General features: G+C 37.0%; 1 protein-coding gene across 1 annotated transcript; it reads left to right on the top strand.

Moving 5' to 3' along the window:
- Positions 1-1,499: 1,499 nt before the first annotated feature.
- Positions 1,500-26,010, top strand: LOC109064451 (tumor necrosis factor receptor superfamily member 1A-like). Its single transcript, XM_042711438.1, has 10 exons — positions 1,500-1,754; positions 18,071-18,224; positions 19,318-19,446; positions 21,359-21,470; positions 21,781-21,911; positions 22,735-22,818; positions 23,028-23,065; positions 24,576-24,875; positions 25,041-25,113; positions 25,342-26,010. The coding sequence occupies exons 1-10, from the start codon at positions 1,725-1,727 to the stop codon at positions 25,584-25,586; spliced, it is 1,296 nt and encodes a 431-aa protein (XP_042567372.1). The 5' UTR covers positions 1,500-1,724; the 3' UTR covers positions 25,587-26,010.
- Positions 26,011-27,822: the final 1,812 nt, after the last annotated feature.

The raw sequence follows: 27,822 nt of genomic DNA, 5'->3' as shown, positions 1-27,822 counted from the left end.
TAGCATGCATACCAGGTTGTCATATGTCTTCTGCCACCTTTGTGCTGATGTTTAGAAAGGGTAGGGCGACATGCATAAACATATCCATATGTCTTAAAGAGACAGAATCATGTGTTTCTTTGTGATTATGATTTTGTGTGCACTCTCTTTTACTTTTATAGTTTTAACCAGTACTATTTTTTTTTCTACAAAAACTGACTAAATTGATTGTGTAAATAAACAAGTAAAATAGGCAAATCTGTTTTGCTACATATAATATTAGATTTTATGAAAAAAAGATAAAAAATCTGGGCCATTACATAATTCATTACAAGTACAAAAGCCATGAACTTAATGAACCATAAACAAATAAATATGCAACCGCTACCTGGCATGCAAAAAAGTATTCTTTAAGTGGATCATATAATAAGCATGAAATATCATTATACTGATTTATTAAATTAACATAATTGTTTTACTCATCAGGTGTTTTCAGCAGCAGACATAAAACACATCAGACAGGTTATTTTGCATAACAGCCTTGATGGATAGTTATTGTTTATGAGTGTAAAGGCTGATTCATTTAGCCTATGAGATAACAATTAATATTTTATAATAGGACAAATAACTTTCTGAGCCGGCATGCATTATATGTCTGTTTTAGTGAAATCACAAGCTGCTCACAATGGGTCTGCATAAATCTAAGCAAGAGACCACATCACTTATGTTCCTTTATAACACTGAGCATTCCACCAATAATCCATTTAAGACCCTGTGTTTTGTGACCATTGTAATGAAGTCCATTTATCTTTTTTTGTATGCATACCTTTACAGATGAACAAATGAAGCGGAGCAGATCATTCGGTCACGAGGGCCTGATTTCACAATGCTTCTGCATATTGCATCAGAGGCTTGGCATGAAGGATTACCTTATGCCTTCTGTGCTGAAATCAGAAATCCCCTTGTTATCACTCCTTCAAAGTCTTAAGGGAAATTGTTCATTTATAATGACAGTTTATAGGTTTTTAAGGTAGAGGGGGTGGCAAACCATCCTGAATGCAACATTGTTTGCCTACACAAGTGGCAAACTTGGAGCTTTTTACTTTATTTTTGTGAGAGGAGCGAAAACAAAATAAGATTATGATGATTAAATTTGCCTAATTTGTATAATTGTCAGAGTAAGGTTTTATAAAGTCGTTAGGAAGTTGTGTGTAACCCAGTCTACTTCTTTTTTTCACTCTGAACCAAAAACTATGATATTTGTTGTTTTCTTCTTTCTTCTTCTATTTTTTTTAAAGCCAGTTGTAATTATTATAATGTGAAGTGTAACATTAAAATAAGATTACAAATGGCGTAAATTGTATTGACTTAAAAGGCAAGCTACCGAATTGTAGCAATGACCCAGTGGTAGTAAAGTAACCTACAAATCACGGCTCTTTCAATGGTCGAGATTTCTTCACTCTGATTGGCCAGGGAGCGTGACGTCACCCGCCGTCACCGAACTCCGTCTAACTTTTTCATCTTGACAATAAGATCAGAGAGAAGCGTCGCATTACGCGAACCGTGTTTCAACGAGAAAGCAGCCGAAAATGATTCGGTCCTGACAGGCCGTCAGACATTGGATGTACTTTGATTTGGGTTGTCACTTGTTTTTTTTATAGTTTGTTCTGAAAACATTGTTTCCGGAGCGTAAAAGAATCAAGAAGTTGTTGGAAAAGTCGCGAAAACGCGCCATCCTTTACAGGATGGATAAATCCACGACGATGAAAGTCATGGTAAGATATCTCACGGGTTTTGTTAGGGTAGTTTGGTTAAACAGTGTGTATTTTTCTGGATTATTTTATTGTTGGCACACCATTATTCTGTACTTGTAGCATACATGGATATGAATTCCTGGTGTGAGCGGTCATAACGCTTTGAATGTTACGAAGTCATTTTCTATGATTATGCGTTTCTTTATCAGACTTTTCGATGCATATCAAGTGTATTTTATTCATAATGTGCTTTTGGTTTTGTTTAACATAATTTCAGTCATTTCAGTTTTTTTTCTTCTCTTATACTGTTTTAATTTGTTGTGAAAGGCTTGTATTATCACAAATATGAAAGTGGATAGTGATAATGAACCTCGTCAAACTGAACATGCCGCTGATGTTTTTATTCTGGCTCAGAGTTCACTTACATTAACATAGTGTTATGTTTTTATATTGAGTTTTGATTTCATGACTAATATCAGAAAAGGCTTGTAGACTGTCTCAAATCTTAGTGAGCTGCCTACCCCTAGGCAACATTTTTTGCCCATTCAGTGCACCCAAAATGTCCCAAATGCTGTCTAGTTTTTGAGACAGTCTTAATGTGTAGTTCATTATACTTTTTTATGATAAACTACAAAGATTAAACAATATTACTTTGATGTGTTGGCTTTTGGTACATATAACTGATATATGACAGATTTTATTTCTATTTAATTTCTAATTTTTGACACAATAATAACTAAATGATCATTAGGCTACAACAATAAAAATATGCATTATAAATATTTTATAATTAATAATAATTACATTGCTTATTATTAGAAATAGTAGTAATATTTGTATTTACTTCAAATTCATTGGAATTTATTTTCATTTATTTCAAATGAGTATTTGATAAGATGCGTGATATTCACTTGAGAATCAGTGACTGTAATTATTAAATAATAACTTTTATGAATACTAGTTTTGAGTGCTGTTTTAAGAGGCCCACCAAATAGTGGCATATTGATTTGAACAGTGGAAGTATTGGTTAAAAATATCAGCTGAACCAATTATCGAACAGTTCAGCTAGTAAAGCAGTTCCCAGTCTTCTCTTCTCTTATGAACCTTGCCTTGTGAGAGTTTTCTAAGAGTAGTGCCAGTGTTAAGTTTATTCCACATTGAAAGAGCCATTCACTGCCCTGCTGTTGGTTTTTCCAGCTCTGCTTTGCCAAAAGTGGCACTATGAAAACGCTTCACCGACTGAATGTCGAGACTCACCTTTAAAACTTTCCCTTGAGTTCAGAGCCACACTCGGCTCACGCTGTGTGTGTTTAACTTAAAATCACACCGTTCCATAAAGCAGCGTATTGGAAAACACAGGTTAGTTGTGGCATTGAACTTTATTTTGTGATAATGCATGTATTATGTATTTATATACATTTATATAAAGAAGCAATTGGTGCATTTAATCAGTAGTTAATTAGTAAATTAGATAATAAAAGCATCAAAAGGAGTGATGGCCATCTTAACTAGTAACCTTGACCTCAACAGCCTCTCTTTCCCATGAACCCCAGGCAAACTCACCCTACTTTGAAGCCCATGTTTGTTTATTGAAATGACAGGGCAGAGATTGTTTGCAACACGACTGTTTATGCACGCTGTAAACTTTGCTAAGTTATGGGTCTGCTCTGGTTGGCTGGTTACTAGATGAAGATAGCGCATCCTTGCCAGTCTGCATAGCTCAAACATTCCTGGGCCAGTGAGAGCGGATGGGGAGGGGGTGGACGGAGGCGTACCGCTCCCACTGTAAACTTCCTGTCAACAAAGATGGCAGTGACAGGAATCAGATCTTTGTATACTTTTTCCCCCCAGAGTCACAAACATTTTACATACAATTGAAGCAGGGGTCACCGATCCCGAAGTCTTTCCATTATCTTTCTGATTGGGATTTCTTAGGAACAATACTGTTTCTTTTCACTTTGTGCACAGATTTCTCTCTCCCTTTCTCCCTGTCTTGACTTTTTTTTTTTTTTACCCTCTCACACTTCTTGATGTTATCGGAGTGTGCTCTCTAGGGTGTGGGCATGGACAGGAAGTGTGCATGGTATCTCTCCGAGCTGCTCTGAAATCCAAACAGGACATGTGCTACATACCTCTGGATCCACAAGAAAGACTCCAGAGCGTAGTCTACATCCCACTGCTCGTTAGGAGCCATTTAAAGCCACTTTCCACTGTCAGATGTTTGTAGAATACACATTTACGAGGAGACAGGAAGAGGGAAGACTGTGTGATGCAATTAAATGCAACGCTCATTATCAGAGTAATCAGAATGATGTGGATGTGTGGGAGCCTGTTTTAAAAATCGTACCATATCTTTTAGTCTCTGCTGTAGATTACCCACAATAAACAAGGTCCAGAAGTGTTTATACTGAGAAGCACATTTATCCTGCTCTCAAGCTTTACGGCTGTTATGTAAGGATGTTGTTATAGTTGATATGAAATGCTTCAGGGAACTCTCCATTCAACTATTTTTATTTATTTATTTTGACTTTTTTTATTTTATGATTAGTATGCATGGAGCTTTAAAAAAATTTTTTTTTTTTTTGTATATTTGATGTTTTTGGTTTATATGACTTGACATAATTTTTTGCACAATGATTTTAGGATAAACTCATATTGATACAAGTAGTAGATGTGATGCTGCTGCTTAAACTTTATTGTCTCAATGAGGGAAATTTGCTTCACATGAAAATAGAAATTAAATGCTTCGGAGACATTGACCTTCATGCAATATGACATCATCAAAATCATCAAAAATTATTTTAAAGAGCATTTTGCTTTCTACAATATATATTTAAAAAAAAAAATTTTTTTAATATAATATATTTTTGTTTATTTTAGTTTTTGTATATTTAATTTTTATTTTTTTTTATATTTAGGATTTTAAAAGTGCAAATATTCTGTAGTCTCTCAATTAGTAAAAGCCAAATAAGCCAATAAATGGCTTATTAACAATTTATTGAACTTAAACTTAATGACCATTTAAAATTAATGAGTGAGGCAAACAATTGTTTAAAAATGGTGAAATGCTTGGTGGTTACATGACCTGAGATATAGACATTCATATAAATGTTAACCTAAAACTTAATGTTAATAAAATCCATTAGTGGGGAGGTCATACATTTTCGTGAGTTGTAAAATCATGTGCAAAATTTTCAGCTTATTCATCCTCCTTGTGACATTAAAGTCGTGTGGCTTTAAAAAGTTCAAGTAGTGGGAGACAAAATTAAATATTATCTGCAGTCAAAATGAAAGCAGCTTGATAGCATGTGGGTTTGTGGTTAGGCTTGTTTCTTTTGCCATTTAGCTGTTCCCAGGAAAGGAGAGGCATCTGTCAGTGTTTCATTTATTTCTAAGGTGGCCACACCTTACAGGTCACTGCACCCAGATTCAGTGACTGAACAAGAGATGCGTTACATATATTACAATGCGCCTGCTATTCAGCTACCCTTCTATTCAACCCCCACTGACTCCAGCTAAAACGCTAATAGTGTGCATTTCTGTGGGTGTGCATGTTTTTCTATTCCAGTGGGGACATAAACCTGAATAATACACACTGACTCGTGGGGACTTGTGACATTGTGGTCCTCATTAGAGCCCGACCGATATATCGGCCGGCCGATATTATCGGCCGATATGAGCTAATTGCATTTAAATCGGCGTTTATAACGGCCGATGAAACATAAAAAAACAGAGTCTCATGCTTCACTCATGTTATGAGTGTTGCATAGTTTGCCCACCAGAGGGAGTTCTGCAACTCCCCAGTTGACAACAGCGCCAGAAATCCACTACAGAAGAAAGCTATCAGCCGAGCCACTGAGATGTACTCTTTTGACGGTGAGGTCTGTCGTTCGTCATGTGAAATGATTGTAGATTTAGTTCATACACTGTATATAAAAACAGTGTGGTAGTTTTCTAGCTAACGGTCCTATCATTATCACTTCTAAGGATTCTGTAACATCACTTACAGCCGCTAATGCATTGCTATATTAGATTAGCCACAAAGCTAATACCATGTTTATCAGTGGAAGAGCGCGAACGATAATAAAGGTCAAACTACTAACGTCAGCGTTTAACTTATTCTAAATATATCTGCAGTGTTTTCCCACATAATGACCGCGTAACTGTGGCAGGGGGGGCGCGTGTAGTCAATGACTAGAAGTTATGTACAGCGTGCCTCGAAAAAAAAACAACAACTGTTACGTTATTCTAACGCTAACATAGCTTCCTTTTTAGCAGGCCCCTTAAAAATGCTTGCTATTAACTTGTTTGAAGGTGGTTCTTCTCAAAATTGACAGCGGTGTGTTCATGACACTAACGTTAACCATTCAACTTCGAATTGATTGTAATCCGTTCTTCCGGTAACAGTAGGCTAACTTTACGTTCGCCAGCGCGTGACGATGTTTTGATTCAGACTGCACAAAGAGAAGAGGAGAAGACATACGGGTCCCTTGTGAATGTGTCTGTGAGAGCAAATATAGTGTAGTTACAGTAACTACAGTAGGTGCGTCAGAAATGATTAAACCAGAGGGGACATGTAAATAAATGTGAGCTGAACAAGCGCTTTTTCTTTCTTTTTGACAGATTGTTTTCAAAGCAGCTTTACAGACATAACAGGAAATATGTTGTAATAATATGTTAAATATAAGTAGGTAATAGGTAATACCTATTGCTTGACAAATAAAATATATATATATATATATATTTCTCATTTTTGCCCCCTTTTTTTTTTTGCCTATGTAGGAGATCCCTGTTTATTATTATTATAATTCTAATGATGACATGAGTAATGATACATGGTGATATTATTTAATAACACATGCTTATTCTTTCTCTGTCTCTCTTTCTGCCCTACAGAATGGCTGAAAAAGGTGAAAGCTGTAGCAGCAAAGTGTGGGACTACTTCTGCAAAGATTCCTCTAATGCAGTGTTCTTTTGATCATTAAAAAATATATACTTTTGATGTGCAATTGTTTAGTCATTGAGACTGTAATCTAAGGCTTTTTTTTAACATAATCCCTTCTGGGAAAATGGTTTATACAGCCCACATACATAGAACAGGCAGATATTTTACTATTGAATGTTGTGTAAGTGTAGTTTATAGGAAATGGGTCTAATATCCAGTTTATTTTCAAAATCAAAATATCGGCTTATAAATCGTCTCTTTTCGATTTAATATCGGCATCGGCATCGGCCCCCAAAAATCCATATCGGTCGGGCTCTGGTCCTCATTGGGAAATAAGCTTATAAATCATAGAGAATGATTTTTGTGAGGGGTATGTTTAGGTGTAGGGTTGGTGTAGGGCGATAGAATATACAGTTTGTACGGTTTAAAAACCATTATGCCTATGGAGAGTCCCCACAAGGATAGTAAACCAGACATTTTTGTGTTCACACATACTCCCTATCCAGTGTCTTCAAACAATAATTACCCATTAGTTTGACTTAAAATTGAGCAGTCATTGGCCATCCTTTCTTCTTGAAAACAACACCCACTTGCTCTTTTATTCTTATGTTTTCTCCTCTGATAAATCCACAGGTGAATCACAGATTGGGTGACCTGCTGTGGCAAACACACTTGAATTGGGGTGTGTGCTTGAATGTAGGAAATTAGATGAGGGTGTTATGTCTCACTTAAGCGTTAGATAATAATGTCATAATAGTAGCTTGGTCACACCTTGCAGATGTTTTCCATATGCATTTACTGTGTGGATGAGAGTATTCCTTTTAAATCTTATCTTGCTATTGATGTCAGGAAGCGAAGAGCAACTGTTTAGGTTTCTATAAATACACTATATATATCCTGCAGTCTCTTGATACATATCATCCAAAAATATATTTTAATAAATACATAACATATAAAATATACAGAAATATATGTGATGAAGTAATACAAAAACAAATTATATAAATAAATAAATAAATATATATATATATATAATATATATATATATATATATATATATATATATATATATATATATATATATATATAATTTGTTTTTGTATTACTTCATCACATATATTTCTGTATATTTTATATGTTATGTATTTATTAAAATATATTTATGTATCAAGAGACTGTATCAAGAGACTGCAGGATATATTTTTTTTATATATATATTTTTTTTTTTTGCACAATGAGCACTGAGCTTTTTAAAACTGTCATTAAAATATATACCTGTATATTTTATATATATATTATGATTGTATTAACTGAAAGGCTATATGCAATATTTTTTGCACACTGCCTAAACAATTTTTTGAACAGTTTATGTTAAAGCAGTTTATTTTTTTATATAATATAGTATTATATAATACAATATAATATACTTTAAGTTTTTATTTTTTTTGAATTAATTAGTTGTTTTTTTTTTTGATTTTGTTTTGTAGAGTGTCTTACATCTCTAGAATTACTTTACCCTGACATTTGCAGATGCCTAAATTAATGTTCACCTTGAAAAGGTCAAAGAATGCTTTCAGTGTAAAAAAAAAAAAAAAAAACACTCCTGTACTGAACCTCCTGCTTGTGTGAGTAATGGGAAAGGCATTCAGCACAAAGCCTCTGTCTGATGTGAGCTTACTGAGCTGAGGCTAGCTAATGAGTGAGGCAACCCAGCGTGGCGTTGGCCTAATGTCATGGGAATATGTTCTTCAAGCTTAAAATGCCATCTTACTCAATTTATATACCACTCTACTGATATTGTCTCAGATAAATAAGTAAAAAAATAAATAAAATGTGTTGTTTGTGCCAGGTTGTTTGTATTATTGCTGATGAAACTGACACATCTTTTCCTTTGATAAGAATTCAGTAGTTTAAAGATTAACTACTTGACGAGCAAAGGTGATTTTAACCTACAATAAAGTCCTTTTGAAACTCGTTTGACCTGTTTTTGATAATCAATTGGGTTGTCGACGAGAAGAGGCACTGAGTCATCCAGGCTTTAAAGCTTTTCATTGGATGAGACTTTGATCTGTGACGCATATTCAAGCTATTTACCTCCTGTGGTTACCATGGAAAGAGCTAAAAGAGAAATATTTAATGCTAATTAAATGTGGCAGGGATGGGTAGAGGTTATTTTACTCTGGCTGTTGTTAGGATTCAACTTTTCTGTCTCGTTCTGTGGCATTTTATCTCGTTTGTCCCACCTAATGAAGTTATGCTACTTGCCAAAAAAAGAAAATGCGTCACACTTTAAGTAAATCGAATGTAACGTTATTAAATAAGTTCAGATGTTTTGCTTGTGGGCCCAAACCAGTAATGTGAAACATGAAGCATGCTGTCTAGGGTATTTAAAGACATAAAAGTTTGTTTGGGAAGAAAATAAAGAATGTGAATTGGAAGTTAAGCTGTTAGTCAGACATTTTAATGTGGATGGCCAGATTTTTTGTCCTTTCTTATAGATTCAAGATCCCAAACAAACTATAATGGAGGTGTAAACTTGTCTCTTTATCTCACCAGTTGTACCTCATATATTGTGCAGAACCGCAGATGTGGTTTTACACAGGAAGTTCACAGTAAATCACTTTTTTTTTATCACTTCTTTGTCTGTCTGTCTCTCTCACCCTCTCTTCCTCTTTCTAAAGGAAAGCGATTAGGACAGCCCTGTCTGGTCGCTATTCTCTGCACTCTTAATTAGCAGAAGACAGAAAAGCCACAGGAAATCTGTAATGTAGAAGACTGTGCTGTCGTGGCATTTTGGGGCTATTAATTTCCTCCCACTCACACTAAGGACAGCAGGCCGCCTGCCTGATCTCTCAGGCTGAGGGCTCGCTCAAAACCCCCCTCATCACCTCCACGGGACTGAGAAATCACACTTGTTGGGATGGAGGTTTTAGAATGTGTGGGTCATTCTGTCATTCGGTATGTGGTTTGGGGTTGTGATGTAACTGGAATAGTTGTGAAACTTGATGTTGACACTTTTAGGAGAATATATTGGTTTATTTGAAGGATTAAATGCTTGGTAAATGACTGTGCAGCTTATTGTCGTCAAAAATTCATAGAACTCCCATTAAAGACTCTCTGTGTGTGTTTTTCTGTGGCCCAGCATGAAGCTGAACTCCAAATGAAGCCTCCACATTGTCTGACTGTTTCCTGTGTTCCCCGAGAGGAGCCATTTACAGATTTTCACACGCTCATACTCAAGATGCTAGTGTGTGCGTGTGTGTATGTATGTGTGCCTTCACATGATCTGTGGTTTAGGTAGAGTTCACAAGTTTCAGTATGTGTGTGACTGTCATACATCAAGAGGGCAGCTGTGGCCTCACTAAAGTATACAATGTTTTGAAAGCAATTTTGCTATGTTGCAGAGCTTTGTGTGTTTCCTGTAAATTTAATACAAAAGTGAAATCTCGCTACACTGAATCATCTGATTTACTTAAATTTTCCCCCTTGGTTAGTACACAGATTTTATATGAAAATGTTTTATATATATATATATATATATATATGATAAATGTAATATATATATATATATATATATATGTATATATATATATATATATATGTATATATATATATATACATATGTGTGTGTTTGTGTTCTGCATGCATTAACTAAATAGGTCTAAAGTGACAGTAAAGACATATAACAAACAATTTTTATTTTAAATAAATGCTGTTCTTTTATACTTTATATTTATCAAAAATCATGAAAAAAACCATACAAAATAAAACAAATCTTTCTCTATCAATCATTCCCCTCTTTCGATGAGCCTGTGTCCTTGTGCAGAATGTTTATCATGTGCGTCCTGTCAGTATAATAATGCTTAAAAGACTGTAATCTGTGGTTAATGTGAGGCACATGATTCCGTAAGGCTCCTGTTCCGGACTGCTGGAAATAATGAAAAATGGCATGCCATCCCTTAACCGACAGCTCTGATAGAAATCATCTGTTAAGTACGGGGGGAAACTCCTGCCTGTCCGTCAATTCCAATCATTATACATAATGAAATGCACTGTACAGCATGTAGTACGGATGTAGCCCTAATTGAACACGTACACACACGCGGCAAACGTGAATGACTGACGGCCTTATCGCACTGTAACTCCAAACAATAAAACCTGTGAGACCCTATTGTCACTTATTAGCCAAGATTGTGCCAGAAGTGAGTGTCTGTGTGTGTGTGTGTGTGTGTGTGTGTGTGTGTGTGTGTGTGTGTGTGTGTGTGTGTGTGTGAAAGAGATTGTGTGTGTGTGTGTAGTACAGTATCCATGTGGAAACAGGCACTTTTAAACAATGGAGATTTCATGTTCTTGTCTAGTAGTTTAGAGCTGGCAGTGAGCATTGTAAACTTGATTGTTTAAGTGTAGCAAAGGAAGCCAGCCCACTTAGCACCTTCATTCAGGCCAAAGGTTTCTTTAAACAGTTGTGTGCTATGGTTGTTTATTGCATGCCACCACTGGCATTAATCGGTTCATTCATGAGCTCTTTTGTGACCACCGCTCTCGGTTACGTTTACTTTGGTGGTCAGCCAGTCAAACAAAACTCATTCATTCTTTCTCTGCCGTTCATTCAGTTAATTAGAGGTTAAGGTTACCATGTTGGTCTACGTCCTGACCACCTATTACAGGCCAAACCCTACCACAGGCTGTCTGGACCCTGTGAATGTGTCTGCGTGTGAGCATTTCCTTCTCACTTTTTTGTGAAGGATGTTCTGTGAGATAACTGAAATGCACAAGTTTGATTTGAAGCGAGTGGAGACCTTGAAGTCTGAACCAGATTTCACTGCCATTTCCTCCTGAATAAATGAATTGCCTGGGAAAGCAGGAAGCCAGTTTGCGTTGAGTTTGTTCTGGTCTTATCTTAGTTCTAACCGGTCATGCCTAGCGGGTGACTCGCATCCCTCTGCTACTGAGACGCTTTTGTCATGGTTCACCAGCGCTTTATCGGGATAGTCTTGAAGCACTGATAATGGAGACAATAGTTCACTTTTAGCAGCGCTAGCTAATAAAAGCCAGACCACCAGTCCACAAAAGCTTTTTTTCCAGATGAGATTAGTTTTCTAAACTATGTTTGAGTTACAGTTATTAGCATAAGATCTGTCTTTTTGTGTAATTATTGAGGCAGGATTGGATTGTAGTTTTTACTAAATTGTCTGTATTTGGCCGCTAATGTCTTCTGGATGTTTGCATCACAAAATGAAGTGAAACAAACAAAACTTTAGATAAATGTAAGTAATGTAATGTAAGCTTATATATTGTGTAAGTACTAGGGATGTAACGATTCACTCAACTCACGATTAGATTAGATTCACGATTTGGATTTCACAACTTGATTCGATTCACAATTTTTCTTTTTTTTCAAAATGAAATTTAAGACAAATTATAAATTAAATGTGTCCTTTTATTATTGCTTGTACAAAATGCTGTATGCTTCTTAGTGTTATATTTTAATTTCACAATAATAATATACTAATTTAGCACTTGCATATTATTGCTTTTTTGTTGGTTTTGATTGCTTCTATTGTCCTCATTTGTAAGTCGCTTGGATAAAAGCGTCTGATTAAAAAAATATATATATTATATATAATGTAAGTGTAATTAACAAAACTAAATTGAAATTTTAAAACAAGCCTCAAATCAAATAAATAACACAAATAAAATAAATTTCATCATATAAACAAAATAAGGCTTTGTCTGTGCTCTTTCCAATTAAAATTAGAGGCAACCAATGCATTTTTATCATGATCCAAACAAAGATGCTGCATACATGCAACTTGAGCAGTTTTTAATATAAATTAGATCGCATAATTTCGAAATTTGAAGCAGAAATGTAAAGATTTGACTTCAGTTTTGTGAAACTATACATAAAAAAATATCGGCATGAAACAGAAACAGCAGATGAGCTGAACAAGATGCAGATTCACTCTGTGCCAGCAGGTGGCACTTAAAGCAATTCCTTGGTTTCCGATGTAAACAAAGCAGCGCTGCACTTATGAACTTTAATATGCATTATACAGAGGCAAGATGAAAAGGAAAAATAACATGAACTTTTCTAAAGACAATAAGTTCCCCTCAGACATGCATTCATATAAACTCCTACCTCTAACTAAATTGCAATTTGTTTAGCATTTCAACCGTTTTGAATCATCACATATTTTAATCAATTTTCAACCGGCTCACGGTTAATTGTTATATCCCTAGTAAGAACATCATCTGACAGTTTTCATTCATTTTAAAAAATTTTTACTAAGGAGACTTTGTCAGGGCTCAAAAACAAGACCAATGTAAGTGGGTTCCAGCCGGTTGATGAAACTGTGACTTGCACCATAGTATCAGTATTTTATTTTATTTTATTTTATTTTATTTTATTTTATTTTATTTTATTTTATTTTATTTTATTTTATTTTATTTTATTTTATTTTATTTATCATGGTATCTTATCATGTACATGCATTAATATTGTTTTGGTATGCATGGCATAATTTTCTATTTTATTGCTGTCTTCCTGAAACCTCTATAAACTTTATAATTTCCACCTGTCTTCATAAAGAAAACGTAATATTTGATTGAAAAAAAAACCCCACTAAATGTTTGTTTATGTGTATAATTATAAATAATATTAAAATGACAAATAAAAAATTATAAAATAGTATAAAAATTAATTTGTAATTAAATTTTTGTTAATATTCATAAAACAATCACATTTGTAGTTTGTGTCAGAGCCAGTGAAAATTAATGTAGACCAGCAGAAAAAAAAAGTAAAATAAGATTGTTTTGAGGTACAGTATAAGCATCAGGAAGTCACTGTGTTTTTTACTAAAATCTTCAAAAGGTGTGGCTATAATTGCAGAAGCGCATCAAAACACTTGTTTTTTTCATTCCAGCAAGCCATGTCATGATGTCCAATGTTTCTTGTTTGTTAATAGTTTCACTATGAGCTGTCAGCAAGAAAGCTGACAAGTTAGTTCTAGTGCCACTCTGGAATCCAGTGTTTCACTAGATCTGGAATGTGCAGACACAGGAAGTGATGTCACTGCTCCCCCAGCCTCCCTATCCGTGCCTTTCCAAACAAAAAAAGACCACCTGTTCTGGGATCAGACGTGTCGCCATGGAGACGTGAAGTTTCCATAGCATCCGCACACACAAACGCAGTCAGGAAAAAGTTTGACTGCTTTTTAACGAGCGCTTGGCATAGACATCTGTCAGACAGGCTCCACTGTCATTGGTGGGTGATGTCATTGGCAAATAAGCGAACTTTGACCCAGATGGGTTTGCATGTGCCAAGGGGGCCAGAACAGGTGTTGGACATTAATGCAGCTACTAATTTTTCAGGCTGGAGCAACCGATATGTGTGTTTACCCTGTACCTTCATCCCATCTGAGAAAACTCAGTCTTTCCGGTGTGTGTGTTTGGGTGAAAAAGAACGAGTACTGTAGCTCATTACTCTGACTTTTAATGTTCCCCTCATCTGAATGGTTTCAGTGTGTCCATTCGGAGTCAGGAATCTCTGTTCTTTCACTCATCGTTCCTCTCTGCCATGCCTTCACAAACTCCCATGCGCCTGCCCTACGTTTTGCACCACTTCTGGGTTTCTCACACTCCGTCTATTGTATCTGTCCCCCTTCTCCTTTTCTTTTCAAATTCCTCCAGCACTCCATAGCCGTCGCTCTCTGACCCCACCTCCCGACGGCTGTGTCTAAATGGTGCGATTGTGCGTGTGTGTGCATGTGAACGTCTGTGGAAAGTCTGACGTGAGCGTGGAGAGTGTGGCTCGACAGTGCTGCTCAATCCAGGAAACTCCCTTAGAACAACAAGGCATGGCTGACATCCAGAGAGCTTCACTGTAGCCAAATTTTGTCTCAGACCCCCCCCCCACCACTCCAGCACACACACATACTCGCTCAAGAAACTCTCACACATGCATTCAGTTCACCCGCACTTATTTCATTGTCTCGAGAGGTTTTACTGTCTGTGTGGACACTCAATGGCATCTCGGTTCCCCTCAAGGCTGATAGACTCAATCCGTCTTCCAACAAGAAGACCATTGTACCCTCCTCCGAGATCCAAACATTGCATCTCCAACCCCGAATAGAGTCTCTGCTCTGTTTTTAAGTTGATTTACTGTGGCTGTTGTGATATTTCAGTTATTAAAGATGAATTAGCATTCAAATCTGCGGTTTGACAATGCAGTAGTTGTTGAGAACCTCATTTTGCTGGTTGAGTTGCACACTATAGCACGTATCACTGTATTCTCTAATACCCCTGGTCCTCTGTGGTGTCTTAACGCAGCTGTTCGGCTCTATTTGATACTAGTTTACAAGTAGCATTCTGCTTTTCTCTTCTGTGGAATGTCTTCTCTGATTGCTCTTCTGTTTTGGTAACCCAGTTGCTATTCTACAGATATTAGTACATAATATTACAGTCAACATCTGAAGTTTTGCTGTTGCAATTTGTCACCAGCAATGTAGCTTAACTAAGTAAATTACATTTAAAAAAACAAAAAACAAATTGTCATATATATTATAAGTTGTAACAATTGGCCTAGTTCACTTTTTTTTTTTAGTCAAATAAATACAGCCTTAGTGAGCCTAAGTAACTTCTTTCAGAAACAATGTCATTATGATTAAAGTAATTTTGACTCATTATTCAAATGGTGTTGATACAATGTTTTATTTCCAAAAGAACATTTAAAAATGCTATTTTTTTAATGTTCAGCATCGTCTTTTGGAACAACAATGCAGCATGCTACTATTAGAATTAGTATTATTTTACGCAGATAGTATACAGTATGCAGTGCATGATTCTTTTGCGAACACAGCTACAAAAACAGAAATCAGCATGATTAAATCACATCCTGCATATTACTAATGGGCATATTAAAGTGAACACCCATATTTCAGCATTCATCAATATTGGTAAACAATGATTAGCCAATCATAATAGAGGCAATTTACATATTAAAATATTTAGATTTTATGGGCATTTGTTTACTTCTTTCTAAAATGTCCAACCAGCATCCAAAATCAAAACCACTATCCTATTAATGTTTATTCATCAAGTTTTGATTTTACAGGTTTACCATCTTTTTTTACTCTGTGATATGAATTACTTATGTTTTACTACTGAGAAAAGCAGCACAACCCTGCTCTCTAGATAGAGCCATGAGGTTTCAGTTAAATGCAAAGTGTTGAAGATAAAAGAGATGTGTGGCAATGTGTGTGTGTGTGTGTGTGTGTGTGTGTGTGTGTGTGTGTGTGTATCAGAGCACATCCATATGGTGAATGAGTATCTAACAGAAATGTTCAAAGAAAGCCAATGTGTGTGGGAGATAGAGAGAACTAGGGGCAAGGGTTCTTCTTTATATGTGTGTGTGTATAAGAGGAAAAGGAGTGTGATAGGGTGGTTGCTTCTCATTCTTTCTTTGTGTGTGTATGTGTGTGTGTGAGTGAGTCAAATGAGAGAAAAGAAGAGATATTTGGCGGTCATTGTGAGCAGACAGAGATGTGTGTGTGTGAGGGAGTCAACAGCAGCTCTGTATGGACTGTGCATAGGGAGCAGGGGTCTTCTACTTCAGACGAGCACTTTACTCTGTCCCTGAGGCACCCCTTCTTTCTTCTTCCTCCTTTCAGCATGTCAATGAGAAGGCCTCATTTACGGCTAAACAACACACTTTAGAGCCACCACTTCAAATGACCCACATTCTCCCAGACACACAACACCACTGCCATACACCTCACCAGCAACTCGACACTACCGGCTCCATCTAACGGCCTACATTTCCCATTATTCTCCAAGACAAAAAGACGGAGATACCGAACTGACTGCCCATTGACCAGCATCGGGACATTTGTTTATATTGCCGTATTAATGTTAAAAAGAAGCGCTTTTGTAGCATTTCCCTACTGTAGTCATATTATATTATTAGTGGTTTTTTGTTGCAAAGCAGTCATAATTAAGTTCTACATGACCATTTTCCACAGACCATGTTCCAAATCAACAGGATGTTTATGCTACTGTACCTTTAAGAGATTAATATTACCATGCTGTTTTGGTAAAGGGTAGCATATTACATGTTTATTAAAATATCTGTTGTGCACATGCAGTTTTAAATATACATTGTCATATGGACAGTAAGCCTTTGATTGTAACAATGATACTGATTTAGATTTCTCAAAGTGCAAAAAACTAGCATAAAAAATGGGTCAAACTGATTCAGTAACCAACACTGATGGACTCAGTGGGTTTATTCCATGAAGGATTCAACAGACTGATTCAAATTGTTAACTTGAGTTTGTGAGTTTTTTTAAATAGTTAATTAAACTAATGAATCAAAAGAATCATGTCCAAATGACAGATGAATTACTGTTGAGTTAATTTGGGTGCCTTTGACATCAACTACAAATTGTATTGGACTTGTTTTGTTCTCTCCTTTAAAAGCTGACATGCCTGTTTATTTTGCAGTCCTAAATATGTATAATCATATGATTAGTTGGTTTTTATTTGCATTTAGCATTGTTTTGCACTGTTGTCTGTGACCTTGTCGGAGCTTACTTTCTTCCCATCATTTGAGAAATAGTTTTTTAGACGTTTACTGGTATTTCCATGGATCCCATAGAACACTTAAGAGTTTTGTCAGGGTAGGTTGTTTTGTTCTGGTCCAGGAAATAACTCTCTCCTGCTCTGTTAATTAGCTTTGCTCTGCAGATGTGCACATCAGATGGTTTGAATTAAATCCTAGATTGCTCACACAAGGTCAGTTATGAGAACTCAGAATACCTCTCTGTTTGCCTCTGGAACTGAGAAAGAAAGGTTAAATGTGTGTGAGAGAGCACAACTCTGCAGCCGTGTGAAAGTACAAAACTGGTATTTCTCTGGAAGAAACCTCTTATCTACTGTTCTTCCCAGCCTTTTTTTTTCTCTTGTGTACCCCCGCAGCCCCATAAGTAAAGCTCAAATAACTATTCATTTGCACCAACGGCAACAACAACATTATTTTATGAATTAAATCCAGATGAGACATGTAACAGTCATTTGCCGTCTTTATTCCTAGAAATCTGCTGTCTGAAGTGTTTACGAGTTTAATTTTTTTTTAATCTTATTTTAGTTCAACTGAAGTAGGTGAATGAATCACTTTGTTTACAAATGCATTAAATATGATAATTAATCACAATTAATCTACTGACAAATCTATTCCTAATATTTTCTAAAATATTAATGTAAGTCATAATTTCTGTTTTACAGATTTAACAAAGTAAAACCAAAATCTTTCCAAGTACCTACCGGGATACGTGAATTGCAAATCATCATGAATGCATATTGAAATATCTCATTTCGTTTTTCCCCCGTTCTCCAGGTCCCTGTTATCATTGCTTTGATTCATATGGGTCATGGAGCGGCAGAACTTGGGTTTGCAGGAGACTTCCAGAACCGCACAGCAAGACAGATGAGCTGCGTGGAAAACCAGGAGTACCCTCACAACAGCTTCTGCTGCAAGAACTGTGAAGCCGGTAAGTTGCAGTGAAGATCCATCTCTGAAGTTCCTGTCAAACCGTGAGAACTTCCCTTGTGAAGGCCAGTATATTTGTGTAAACACAAATTACTCGCTCAAAGGAGTAAATTAAAGCATACACTGATTTTCAAGATGTTTAAAATGGCTTTCCAGGCTTTGTTGATGAGGTGCTGACAAACATCTGTCAGTGCTGCTATTAAGAGTATTATTCTTTGATGAAAATAGCAAAATGGTTCTTTTACAACAGTCTTCATTAGCCTTAAACTCAGCATTCTCATTTGTAAAACTCTGGTTTATCACAGAGCTGTGTCTCTTGAGAGATTTTGTAAGGCTTGTGCTGTAGGAGGTGTTTGTAGGCCTGGACTTGGTGTTTAGATATCCAGGATGACAGTAATGGAGGCCTGCATGTGTTTCGCTCTCTGCAAACAAGGCCTGCATGTGTTTCGCTCTCTGCAAACATGAAGCACCCATGAAGAGCAGCTTAAATGAGAATATGATTAATGTAATGAAAACCACGTAAAAACAAATGTTGAATATAATACAACAAGCCAATTTTATGAAACATAATGGCACTTAATAGACAAAAATAGATTCTTGAAAAAAAAAAACCTTAAAATTTACTCATTGTACATTTTTCATATGAGAAATGCTGATTAATAATTTAATACTAGATAACTGGTGTCAGAATATGTACCAAGAAATGTTGGTTATTATTTTTATTATTTTTATACTAGATAACTGGTTTAAGAACATGAGGCATGCAGTTTAAACAGGACTCAAAATTGCATTCTTTGATTATGTGTTGTTTTTTGTGGTATTATTTGGGTTAATTATAATGTACTTTATGTGTTCTTTTTGGGAAGAAGTAATTTTTTCATAGGAGTAATGCTAATTAATATTTTAATACTAGATCATTGGTGTCAGCATATATACCATTCTGTGGTCTTAATAATACAGTTATTTTAAATTAGTTTGAGTTCTAAGTAAGAACTGATTCCCATTCTACTTTTTTCTCCGAATGCCATATCTTATGATCTAATGTCTTTCATGAAATCTTTTCTTTAAAACATTGTTTTTTTTTCTATTCACAGGCACTTATGTGAAGGAGAAGTGTAGCAGGGACCAGGAGAAAGGCATTTGCGCTCCATGTGAGAAGGGCACGTATGCGGAACACCCCACAGGCATGGAGCAGTGTCTGCAGTGCAGCCAGTGCCACAGAGGTAATGTTCTCCACTTTCCTCTCCAAACCAGCCATTTACCCCTGAGTTTGAGTCAATATCACAAATAGATGTTTGTAAAAGGCAAAGCCAGATCTTCCTCTTAGAGTTGTTTAAAGTAAGTGTTTGAGTCAGGTCTGTGACTGGCACTTGGAGATACAGAAATCTCAACCTTCTGCTTTTGTAATTGATTGTTGAGTTTTCCAGTACACAGCCATCTGTAGTCTGCTCTGACTCTCTAGAAAAGCAGAGCGCTCCGGAATGTAAAATTTATACATCTTGAATGATGGAACACACATGGTCCTTCCTTGGCATGCTGGGAAGGCAATAACGGAAACCATCACCGGTGACTACTGGACAAACATTCAACCTCTGAATCTGCTGTCGGAAAACAGAAATTAGAAAAAACAAAACATTTCTGAGATGATATAACAATGCTGGCATCAGAATGATTTGCTTTTGGAAATTCAGACTCGCCTTTTGTACAGAATGGAAAAATGTGCGGCATACTGTGATCTCCAAGTGAGACGGAACATCTAAAGCACGTTGAACCCATCGCAGAAAGCTCTGCTGTGACAGCCCATTCTTCTGCAAAGCTATTTAGTCTGTCCCTGGTTCCTATGAAGTCAAAGCCATCCATTAAACTGCTGTTTATTTTGATTGGACAGCCATATTCACCGTTTATTAAGTCATTTGATTTACCTAAACACTCTTTCCCACAAGACCCTACTGCTTGTTCAGATCCAAACACTACATATTCGTATAAACAAAATCTCGCTCGCCCGTTAAGCCTCCCATAGGATTCTCAAGAGGAAGGGGACATAAGCAGGCTCCATGAATAGAGCTGAGTCTAGTGTTTCCAGTGCTGGACACCTCGCTCCTGGGAATCTGATCTCCTAATGTTACACGGCCTGGGTGTGGCCCCACTCCTGTGTTCTTTCACTAGCCATTTGTGTGTGTATGAATGACTGATCTATCCTCTAGTTTATTCGCACCTTTGTGTCTCTTGTCCAGGTTTGTGTGCATGCGTGGGTTTTAGGATGATGCAGGGCGTGCCTGTATCATGTGGCGTCTTGTTCGGTATCTATTTTGCGCAATTAATCACTCCCAGGTTAGTCCTTTGCCTGCTGAGTCACGAGGGTGTGTTGATTAAGACTTTTCATGCAGTTCAGCTGTTCTCTGAGGCAAACATTAGTTGTACTAAATGTAAAGAGAAAGTAATTCTGGACTGAAACTGGATCTGTATTGATTGGACATTCATCCAATCATTCATTTAAACATTGATTCATTTTTTTTATCTTAATTTGTATTGAATCTGGATCAGGATCTGGATTTATCAAAAATTTAACTATTTTATCTTACCCTGCAGAGGTGCCGTTTCTACTGTCTGCTGAGGCAGATATTAGTTTTCAAATATATACATTGTATTATAATTTCATATAAATGGGGATTAAATCTGGATCAGGATCTGGATTCATCTGACATTTACATAATTACTTTAACCCTTCAAAGGTGCATTACAGCTTTTTCTCTGAGACAGGTTGTAGTTGTAACAATCATATATAGAATAATTTTTTTAAATCTAGATTTGGATTGAATCTATCTGGATTATTCTCTTAGCATCTGGACTGAATCTGGATTTATGCAATCATTCAGTTCATCCTTCAGATGTGTGTTTAGACGTTGTTTTGCTACTCCAGCTGTTCTACGAGGCAGATGTTAGCTGTAACAGATAGACACTGTATCATTCTTTCTGAATCTGAATCAAATCTGGACTGATCCAACACTCAGGTCACCATTCAGAGAGATAATTGTCCCATGGATCTGAATTGTTTGCTGAGGCAAAAACCATTAGGTCCATTGATTCTCATCCACTTGTTCTGATTTCTTCATTCTTCTCTTCCTCCCTTTACAGATCAGATCGTGGTTGCAGAATGCATCAGCACAAGCAACACAAAGTGTGAATGCAAACCTGGTACCTTCTGCCTGCCGGACGAACCATGTGAAGTGTGCAAGAAATGCTCCAAGTGAGTTTCTCATTTCCTCTGGAACATGCACTTCCCATTTGAACTCTGTTCTGCAGCACAACACCCAGATGAAAGCAGACAGATCTGAAACTCCCACCTTCTATTCTCTTAACCTTTTAGCCCCAGCCTCTGTTTTAGATCACCACATCCAATGAGTGAGATCACTTTCCCACTGATTCATTCTCTCCACCTTTAACCCCTGAGGCTTTTACTGTGCTATTCATAATGACGATCATTTTAAGACTCCTGTTTTAAGCCTTTGACTTAACACCTTTTCTAAAAAGGCATATTTTTGACTGTGGTTTTGCAGGTGCAAAGCTGATGAGGAAGAAGAGAGCCATTGCACTGCGACATCCAATACGAAGTGCAAGAAGCGAAACTCTCCTCCGACAGAAGGTCCAACGGACAAGCCTTTGGCATCAAATAACACTAATACTATAGGTAAGTACTATAACATGTGTACAAAAGTCCAAAATTAACTTAATGTGCCCCTATTATGTCTTTTTTATTTTTAATGTTATTGTTTTGGGAGGCTCCTACAATAGGATTTCATGCATGCAAGATTAAAAAAATGCTTTAGTTTTCTCAAAATATGCATTTAATATCACCTCATTTTCCAAGTGATTCTCAAACAACTAGTTTGAAGCAGTTTGATTATTAGGTTTATTTTTTCAAATCCTTTACTTTAGATTAGTCTGTTTTTTTTTGTTGGTTGGATGGGTCTGTTTTTTTTGGTCTAACGCTTACAGCGTGTGTCAGAAATGATATGCCCATTGCCATAGTTCTGCATTTTAAACCCTCAATAGAAAATATAAACATCTATTATTTGTCATACTTACAGGTTGTGATTCAGTGGAGACAGTTGGTCCAAATAAACAGGGTACTACTGAGCCATCTTTCAAGAGCAAGTGTTTCCCACGTTGAACTCCCTGAGATTAGAGAAGCAGTCTGTTTGCGGCCAGCCAATGTAGAACATAGACTGGAATTAAGCAAATGTGTTATGTGTAGCCATCACGGAAGTGGGATTCAAATTACTAACGACCTCGTTTAGGCTGTACAGAGTCAATACTTTATTTTGGGAGACAATAACTTTATTTATCGTGCATTTTCGGACAGCTATATTAAACACTGCATGAAAGCCAATATTGGAAATGGCATAATGGGGCACTTAAAATTGTTAAAAATAAGTGACTCAACCATGACATTAATGACACTACATCATGCAATGAATCAAATAAATATTTCATCATCTCTTCTTTTTCAGCGATTGTTGTACCAATTTTATTTCTGCTGATATTCATCCTGCTTGGAATAATCCTCTATAAGAGATACCAACGTCAACTAAGCAGTATGTTAAAAATCCTTTTTTTATTACTTGTATTTAATAACACTGCAGCAGCGGTTATATCTGTATCATTTAAAGTATATTGTGCAACATTTAATGCATTCATTGTATTATGCCGTAGATCAGCAAAGTGGAAAATCAAATGTACTTTTATTGAAACTGCTTTAAATGCATACGTTTTATGGACATAATTGCTGTCAACTTTATTTCAGGTCCTGCTGATGATTTGAAAGAAGTGAAAATTCCTATTGTAAGTGGTTGTTGGCTTTTTATGCATTATTTTGATTCATTAGATGAATATTATTTCTAATATTATTCTGATGCTGCAAAGAAACTTTACATTTAAAACAATTTTAAATAATTGCTAATATTTTTAATAAATATTAATTAAATAATATAATTAAAAATAATTATTTTTTATTCAATTTAATTCAATTCAAGTTTATTTGTATAGCGCATTTTATGATACAAATCATTGCAAAGCAACTTTACAGAAAATTAGGTTTCTACAATAATTAGTAGTAGCTTAGAACAAAAGCCATCAAAGCAGTTATTTGAGAATTGGCTTACTAGTCATATGGAGTGTAGAGTCCTGGAGATGTTGTCCGAGAGGAGTTCCGCTCCGACTCTGCTGGGGTGCAGGCCATCGGCGAGAAAAAGCCTAGGATGCTCCCAGAAAAGATTCCAATTATTTACAAAGAGCAGTTTCTGTTCTTTACACCATGACAATAACCATTCATTTAAAGCAAAAAGTCTGCTGAACCTTCTGTGTCCTCATCGTTACGTGGGCAGTGGTCCTGACACGATGATCGTCGCCGCGGGCGTCGTGCTGCGCACCGTCTCAATCAGGCTCCTGAAGTCCCTCTTCAGCGTCTCCGTCTGCCGCTGCGTGGTGTCGTTAAACCCGGCGTGAAGCACGACCGCTCCGGGGCTCTCGTCGGCCTTCAGGATCGCGGGTATCTGTGCAGAAACATTGAGAACACGCGCACCAGGGAAACCGTGAGTTTGCACTTTACCTTCGGCTAACGTAGCACGGATGTGTCGGACGATGGAGTCTCCGACGAACACATCTTCGCGTTCCGTCTCGCGGAGGGAGCGAAACGGTTTCCGGGTGGAGATCTTGAAGACCGGAGGGGGAGAGGTCGTCCCCCGGGGCCTGGCTCGCGTCCTCTGCTGTGGGTGTACCCAGGGTCCGTGGTGTCCCTGTGCCAGAGTGAAGGACATCTGGGAAGATCGCGTCCTGGGTACACCTGGCCTGTGCAGAGAAACACCCGAAGTAGAGGTTGTTGGACTGTTAGCAGTGCGCTGTATACTCACCGAATGCAGCTCGAATGTGTCGTCACCTGCACTCAAAGGTAGACATACATCCGCCATTAAAGCAAGTAACAGTGAGTAAAGCAATGGTAATGTGTGTGAATAGAGTATTAGCAATGCACGCGGGTTTAGCGACAACCACACTGGCGATGCTATTGGGCTATAAGCTACTAGCGGACTCGGGAAATCAAAATAAAACTAGTGATAACAAGGCGCTCTGATTGCTTTTTGTTGTAGAATATATGGAGAGGATATATTCACATGGTAAAGAAACGAAAATGATGGGTGTATAAAATAGATTTTAAGATAAAAAAAATAGACAATAAAGAATTAACATGACGGAGCTTAAACTCGAGACACACGGCAGCAACCCGTGTATATAAGTTAATTATTTACTTGAACTTATAGTTTTTAATAAGTTGTTGTTTCTTCTTGACATCACTTAGGATAAGCGCCCAAGATCTGAAGAGGAACAAGAGAACACCCACAATGCTGGATTAGAGAGGAAAGAGGGGCAACGCCCAGAGTCCCGCCCCTTGTTGACGCAAGAAACACAGGAAACAGGTACCAAGAGCATACCAGTGGAGGACGAGGACCGGGGATTGGGCGACAGCTTGCCGAACACTACCAGCTCTTCCCAAACCAGTCTATCTCCCCTCCCTCCTGCAGTCTACAACGAGGAATCGCCACAATCGAGTCCCCCAGCCCCAAGACAGCCAGAGATGGTTACAGAGCCATGGGCAGGGGTTAGTAAGAACTAGTATCTTTTTAGACCAAAATGCCGTGAAACAACAAGATAATGCCTTCAAATGTGTGGAAAAATCCTTGTTCACAAGCAGAAATCTTTATTTCCTAAAAATTTAACTAATTTCACAACATTGCTAAATCTGATTTTTTTTATATATATATAGGATGATGGTCCTCCCAGAAGACTTGTTCCTGTACTTGGTAAGATATTATTCTCTCAGTATTTGGAGAATACATAAGTATTTTACTATATATGTAATTTTTTTTTCTTTATTTGGAGAATACATAAGTACAACATAACAACATTTCTTGGTTTATATTGAGTAAATGTGACTTTAGCTTCTATTTTAAGTCTCCTTGCTCTGATTATTAAGAATAGGTGATAATGGGATCTTTTCTAATATCAAAAGGTTTCGACCTGTTTGAGTCTAATTGCTCTGATTTATAGGTGAGGTGTCGGTATAGCAGAACGAAGTTTTTTCCGCAGCATCGGCGCAGCACATCGGCAGAGCGACAACGCCATCAAGGTGGCCGAAACGCAGCAGCCTATGGACAAAGTTTACGACCTATTGCGGGTTTGGATGCAAAAAGAGGGCCTGCGGGCAAACATCAACACATTACTACAGGCTCTGCTAGACCTGGATCAGCGGTATTCAGCAGAACACATCGCCTCCAAGGCTGTTGAACGAGGCTACTACAAATATGAGTAACGTCTCTAAAAGACTGCATGATATTTGTTGAGTAAAAAACAAAATAACAGAGAGGTGTAGATTCGTTTTGATTTCTCCTCAGTGGGTCTGTTGGTCTCATGGCATGAACTTGATGTCCTGTTACTGAGACATTGGAGAATCACCTCTCTGTAGCGCCCAAGTTGGGTTAAAAAGCCAACACTGGACCTTTTTTTGAGGATTTACACTGGCTAGCAGCAGAGGGCGCTGTGTTCCCTCTACTACCGTACATTGTAGTAGTGTTATTTGGTGCACTGGCCTCAGGCTTTTAAACTACAGGTTGATCCAAAGCCTACATATAGATGTCATTAAACCTTTGGTTATGCCAAATGTTCAAACTAAAGCAAGTGTATTTAGTTCCGTGCCTTACATGTTCGTACTGACAGGCACAAACTGAAGATTTTCACAAAGCCTCACACTACATGTACTCATATTTCTGCCGTGAATCACTTCTGTTCTTAGCTACCAAACCTTGTTAATGAACTCGGTTACAAATGAAACAAATATGCTTCAAGATGAGTTTAGTTCTTGGTTCAGAATGAGTTTTGGATTTCAGTCGTATGTCAGCAGTCCAGGGTTTTCATGTGAAGTTCAGAACATGAATTTTTCTTCGGGTTGTTACAGAATAGGCTGCCCCTGAATTATGCCAGTATGTGAAAGGTGATTAAAAAAAATAAATATTCTCGACAGATGACCTTTCTTCAAGGGTTTGGTGCAAGGACGAGATGTTTTTTTCAACCCCTTCTCGGCCTTTCTTGCCTGTTCCGTTTTCCTTATTTATATTTTAAACAAGTGACGTATTTATTTGTTTTGTGTAATTCCTCATTATTTATACCTGTTATCAATACTCACCTACAGTAAGTGTTCCTGAAGCATTTATCGTAACCGAGATGTTCACCAGACACATCCTTCCGGTCCTTTCACAAGCAGATTAGTGCCATCTTCCTGCAGTTATTCAGTAGCTAAGAAGACATTTCTGCATTTACCCCGAGTGTGTCGCTTACTACTAATTTCTTGTTTTATGAATCACAAAACATGTCCTTCGCTGTGGATTTTATATTCCCAGTGAATGTAGTCATTCATGTTCTGAAAAGCTAAAGAAAAGCTTAAAAGAGTACCAGGGTCAGTATCTCTTGGACGCTTGTATCTGCTTCCACAGAGTGAATTAATATCGAGGATAAGGAGGCATTTCAAACCTCTGCTCGCTGTTCTTGTTTTTGTATGCGGTAGTGCACAGGTACGTGTTTTTAAATAGTTAAAAGATGAAGGAAATTTATGCTCACCCAGAAACTACTTGCCGTTCAGTTACGTTTTGTCTAGTATGTACATAGTTGTCAAGAATTCTATTAAACAAAACTAATAGATATATATTTATGCAAGCCCTAAGAGCATAAAATACGTTAAAAGAACTACTGCCTTAAAACTGAACCGAAGGAACAAATTGAAATTGAAATGAACAAGTGGAATAGATGTGTTATCTAAATTAAAACGGCCCTCTTAATTCATTTGCATAACAGTAAATTAACTGTGTCGTCTGACTCGGCTGTATAGCTATGTAGCTGGTGTATGTAATATGATATTTTTTAGAACATATCTTACATCACTTTACTTTTTAAAAACCGACTTGTTTGGAGTTCGAAAGCTGTATCAGATCAGAACAAAAATAGCTCCCCCTGCCTTCCCTGTTTAATTCTTGAATTGTAGAGCTGTCGTACAGTGCAGGCACTGCCACCTATTGACATAGAGTTGAATAGCAAGAGAAAAAAACCTGCATCAATTTTAAGGGAGCTTTTATTCCCACATCTACACAGCCTTTTCTTTACATCTTTAATCTTTTTGCACTGAATTTAACATTGAGTGTCTCTTAGATGCGGGAGTTTTTACCTCTGAGCAGTTCAGTGCCATCTGTTTCTCTGTGTTTTTTTATACATATTTTTTTTTGTTTGTTTTATATTGACTCCACGTTGTTCCCTGCCTTGACGCCTCTAACACAGCCTCTGCCTCAGATGCTCGCTCAATCTATGCTTCATTTTCTCAGTGAAGTATAGAGTAGTAGTTTTGATTTCTTTTTTTTTTTTTTCCACCTTAGTTGTTTTGCTCGTTTAGGAATGTAAAATGTTTGCTGTTGCAAAGTTGTTTGTAGAATGTTTTTTGTGTTTAAAAAAATAAAATAAAAATTTAAAATTACCAGAAGTTTTTCCCTGGCAAATTATTTTTT

This window comes from Cyprinus carpio, chromosome A21 (genome assembly GCF_018340385.1).
Source record: "Cyprinus carpio isolate SPL01 chromosome A21, ASM1834038v1, whole genome shotgun sequence".
In the NCBI taxonomy this organism is placed as follows: domain Eukaryota; kingdom Metazoa; phylum Chordata; class Actinopteri; order Cypriniformes; family Cyprinidae; genus Cyprinus; species Cyprinus carpio.
Note: the sequence above shows the minus strand (reverse complement) of the source record. Positions and strands in the feature narration are given on the sequence as shown.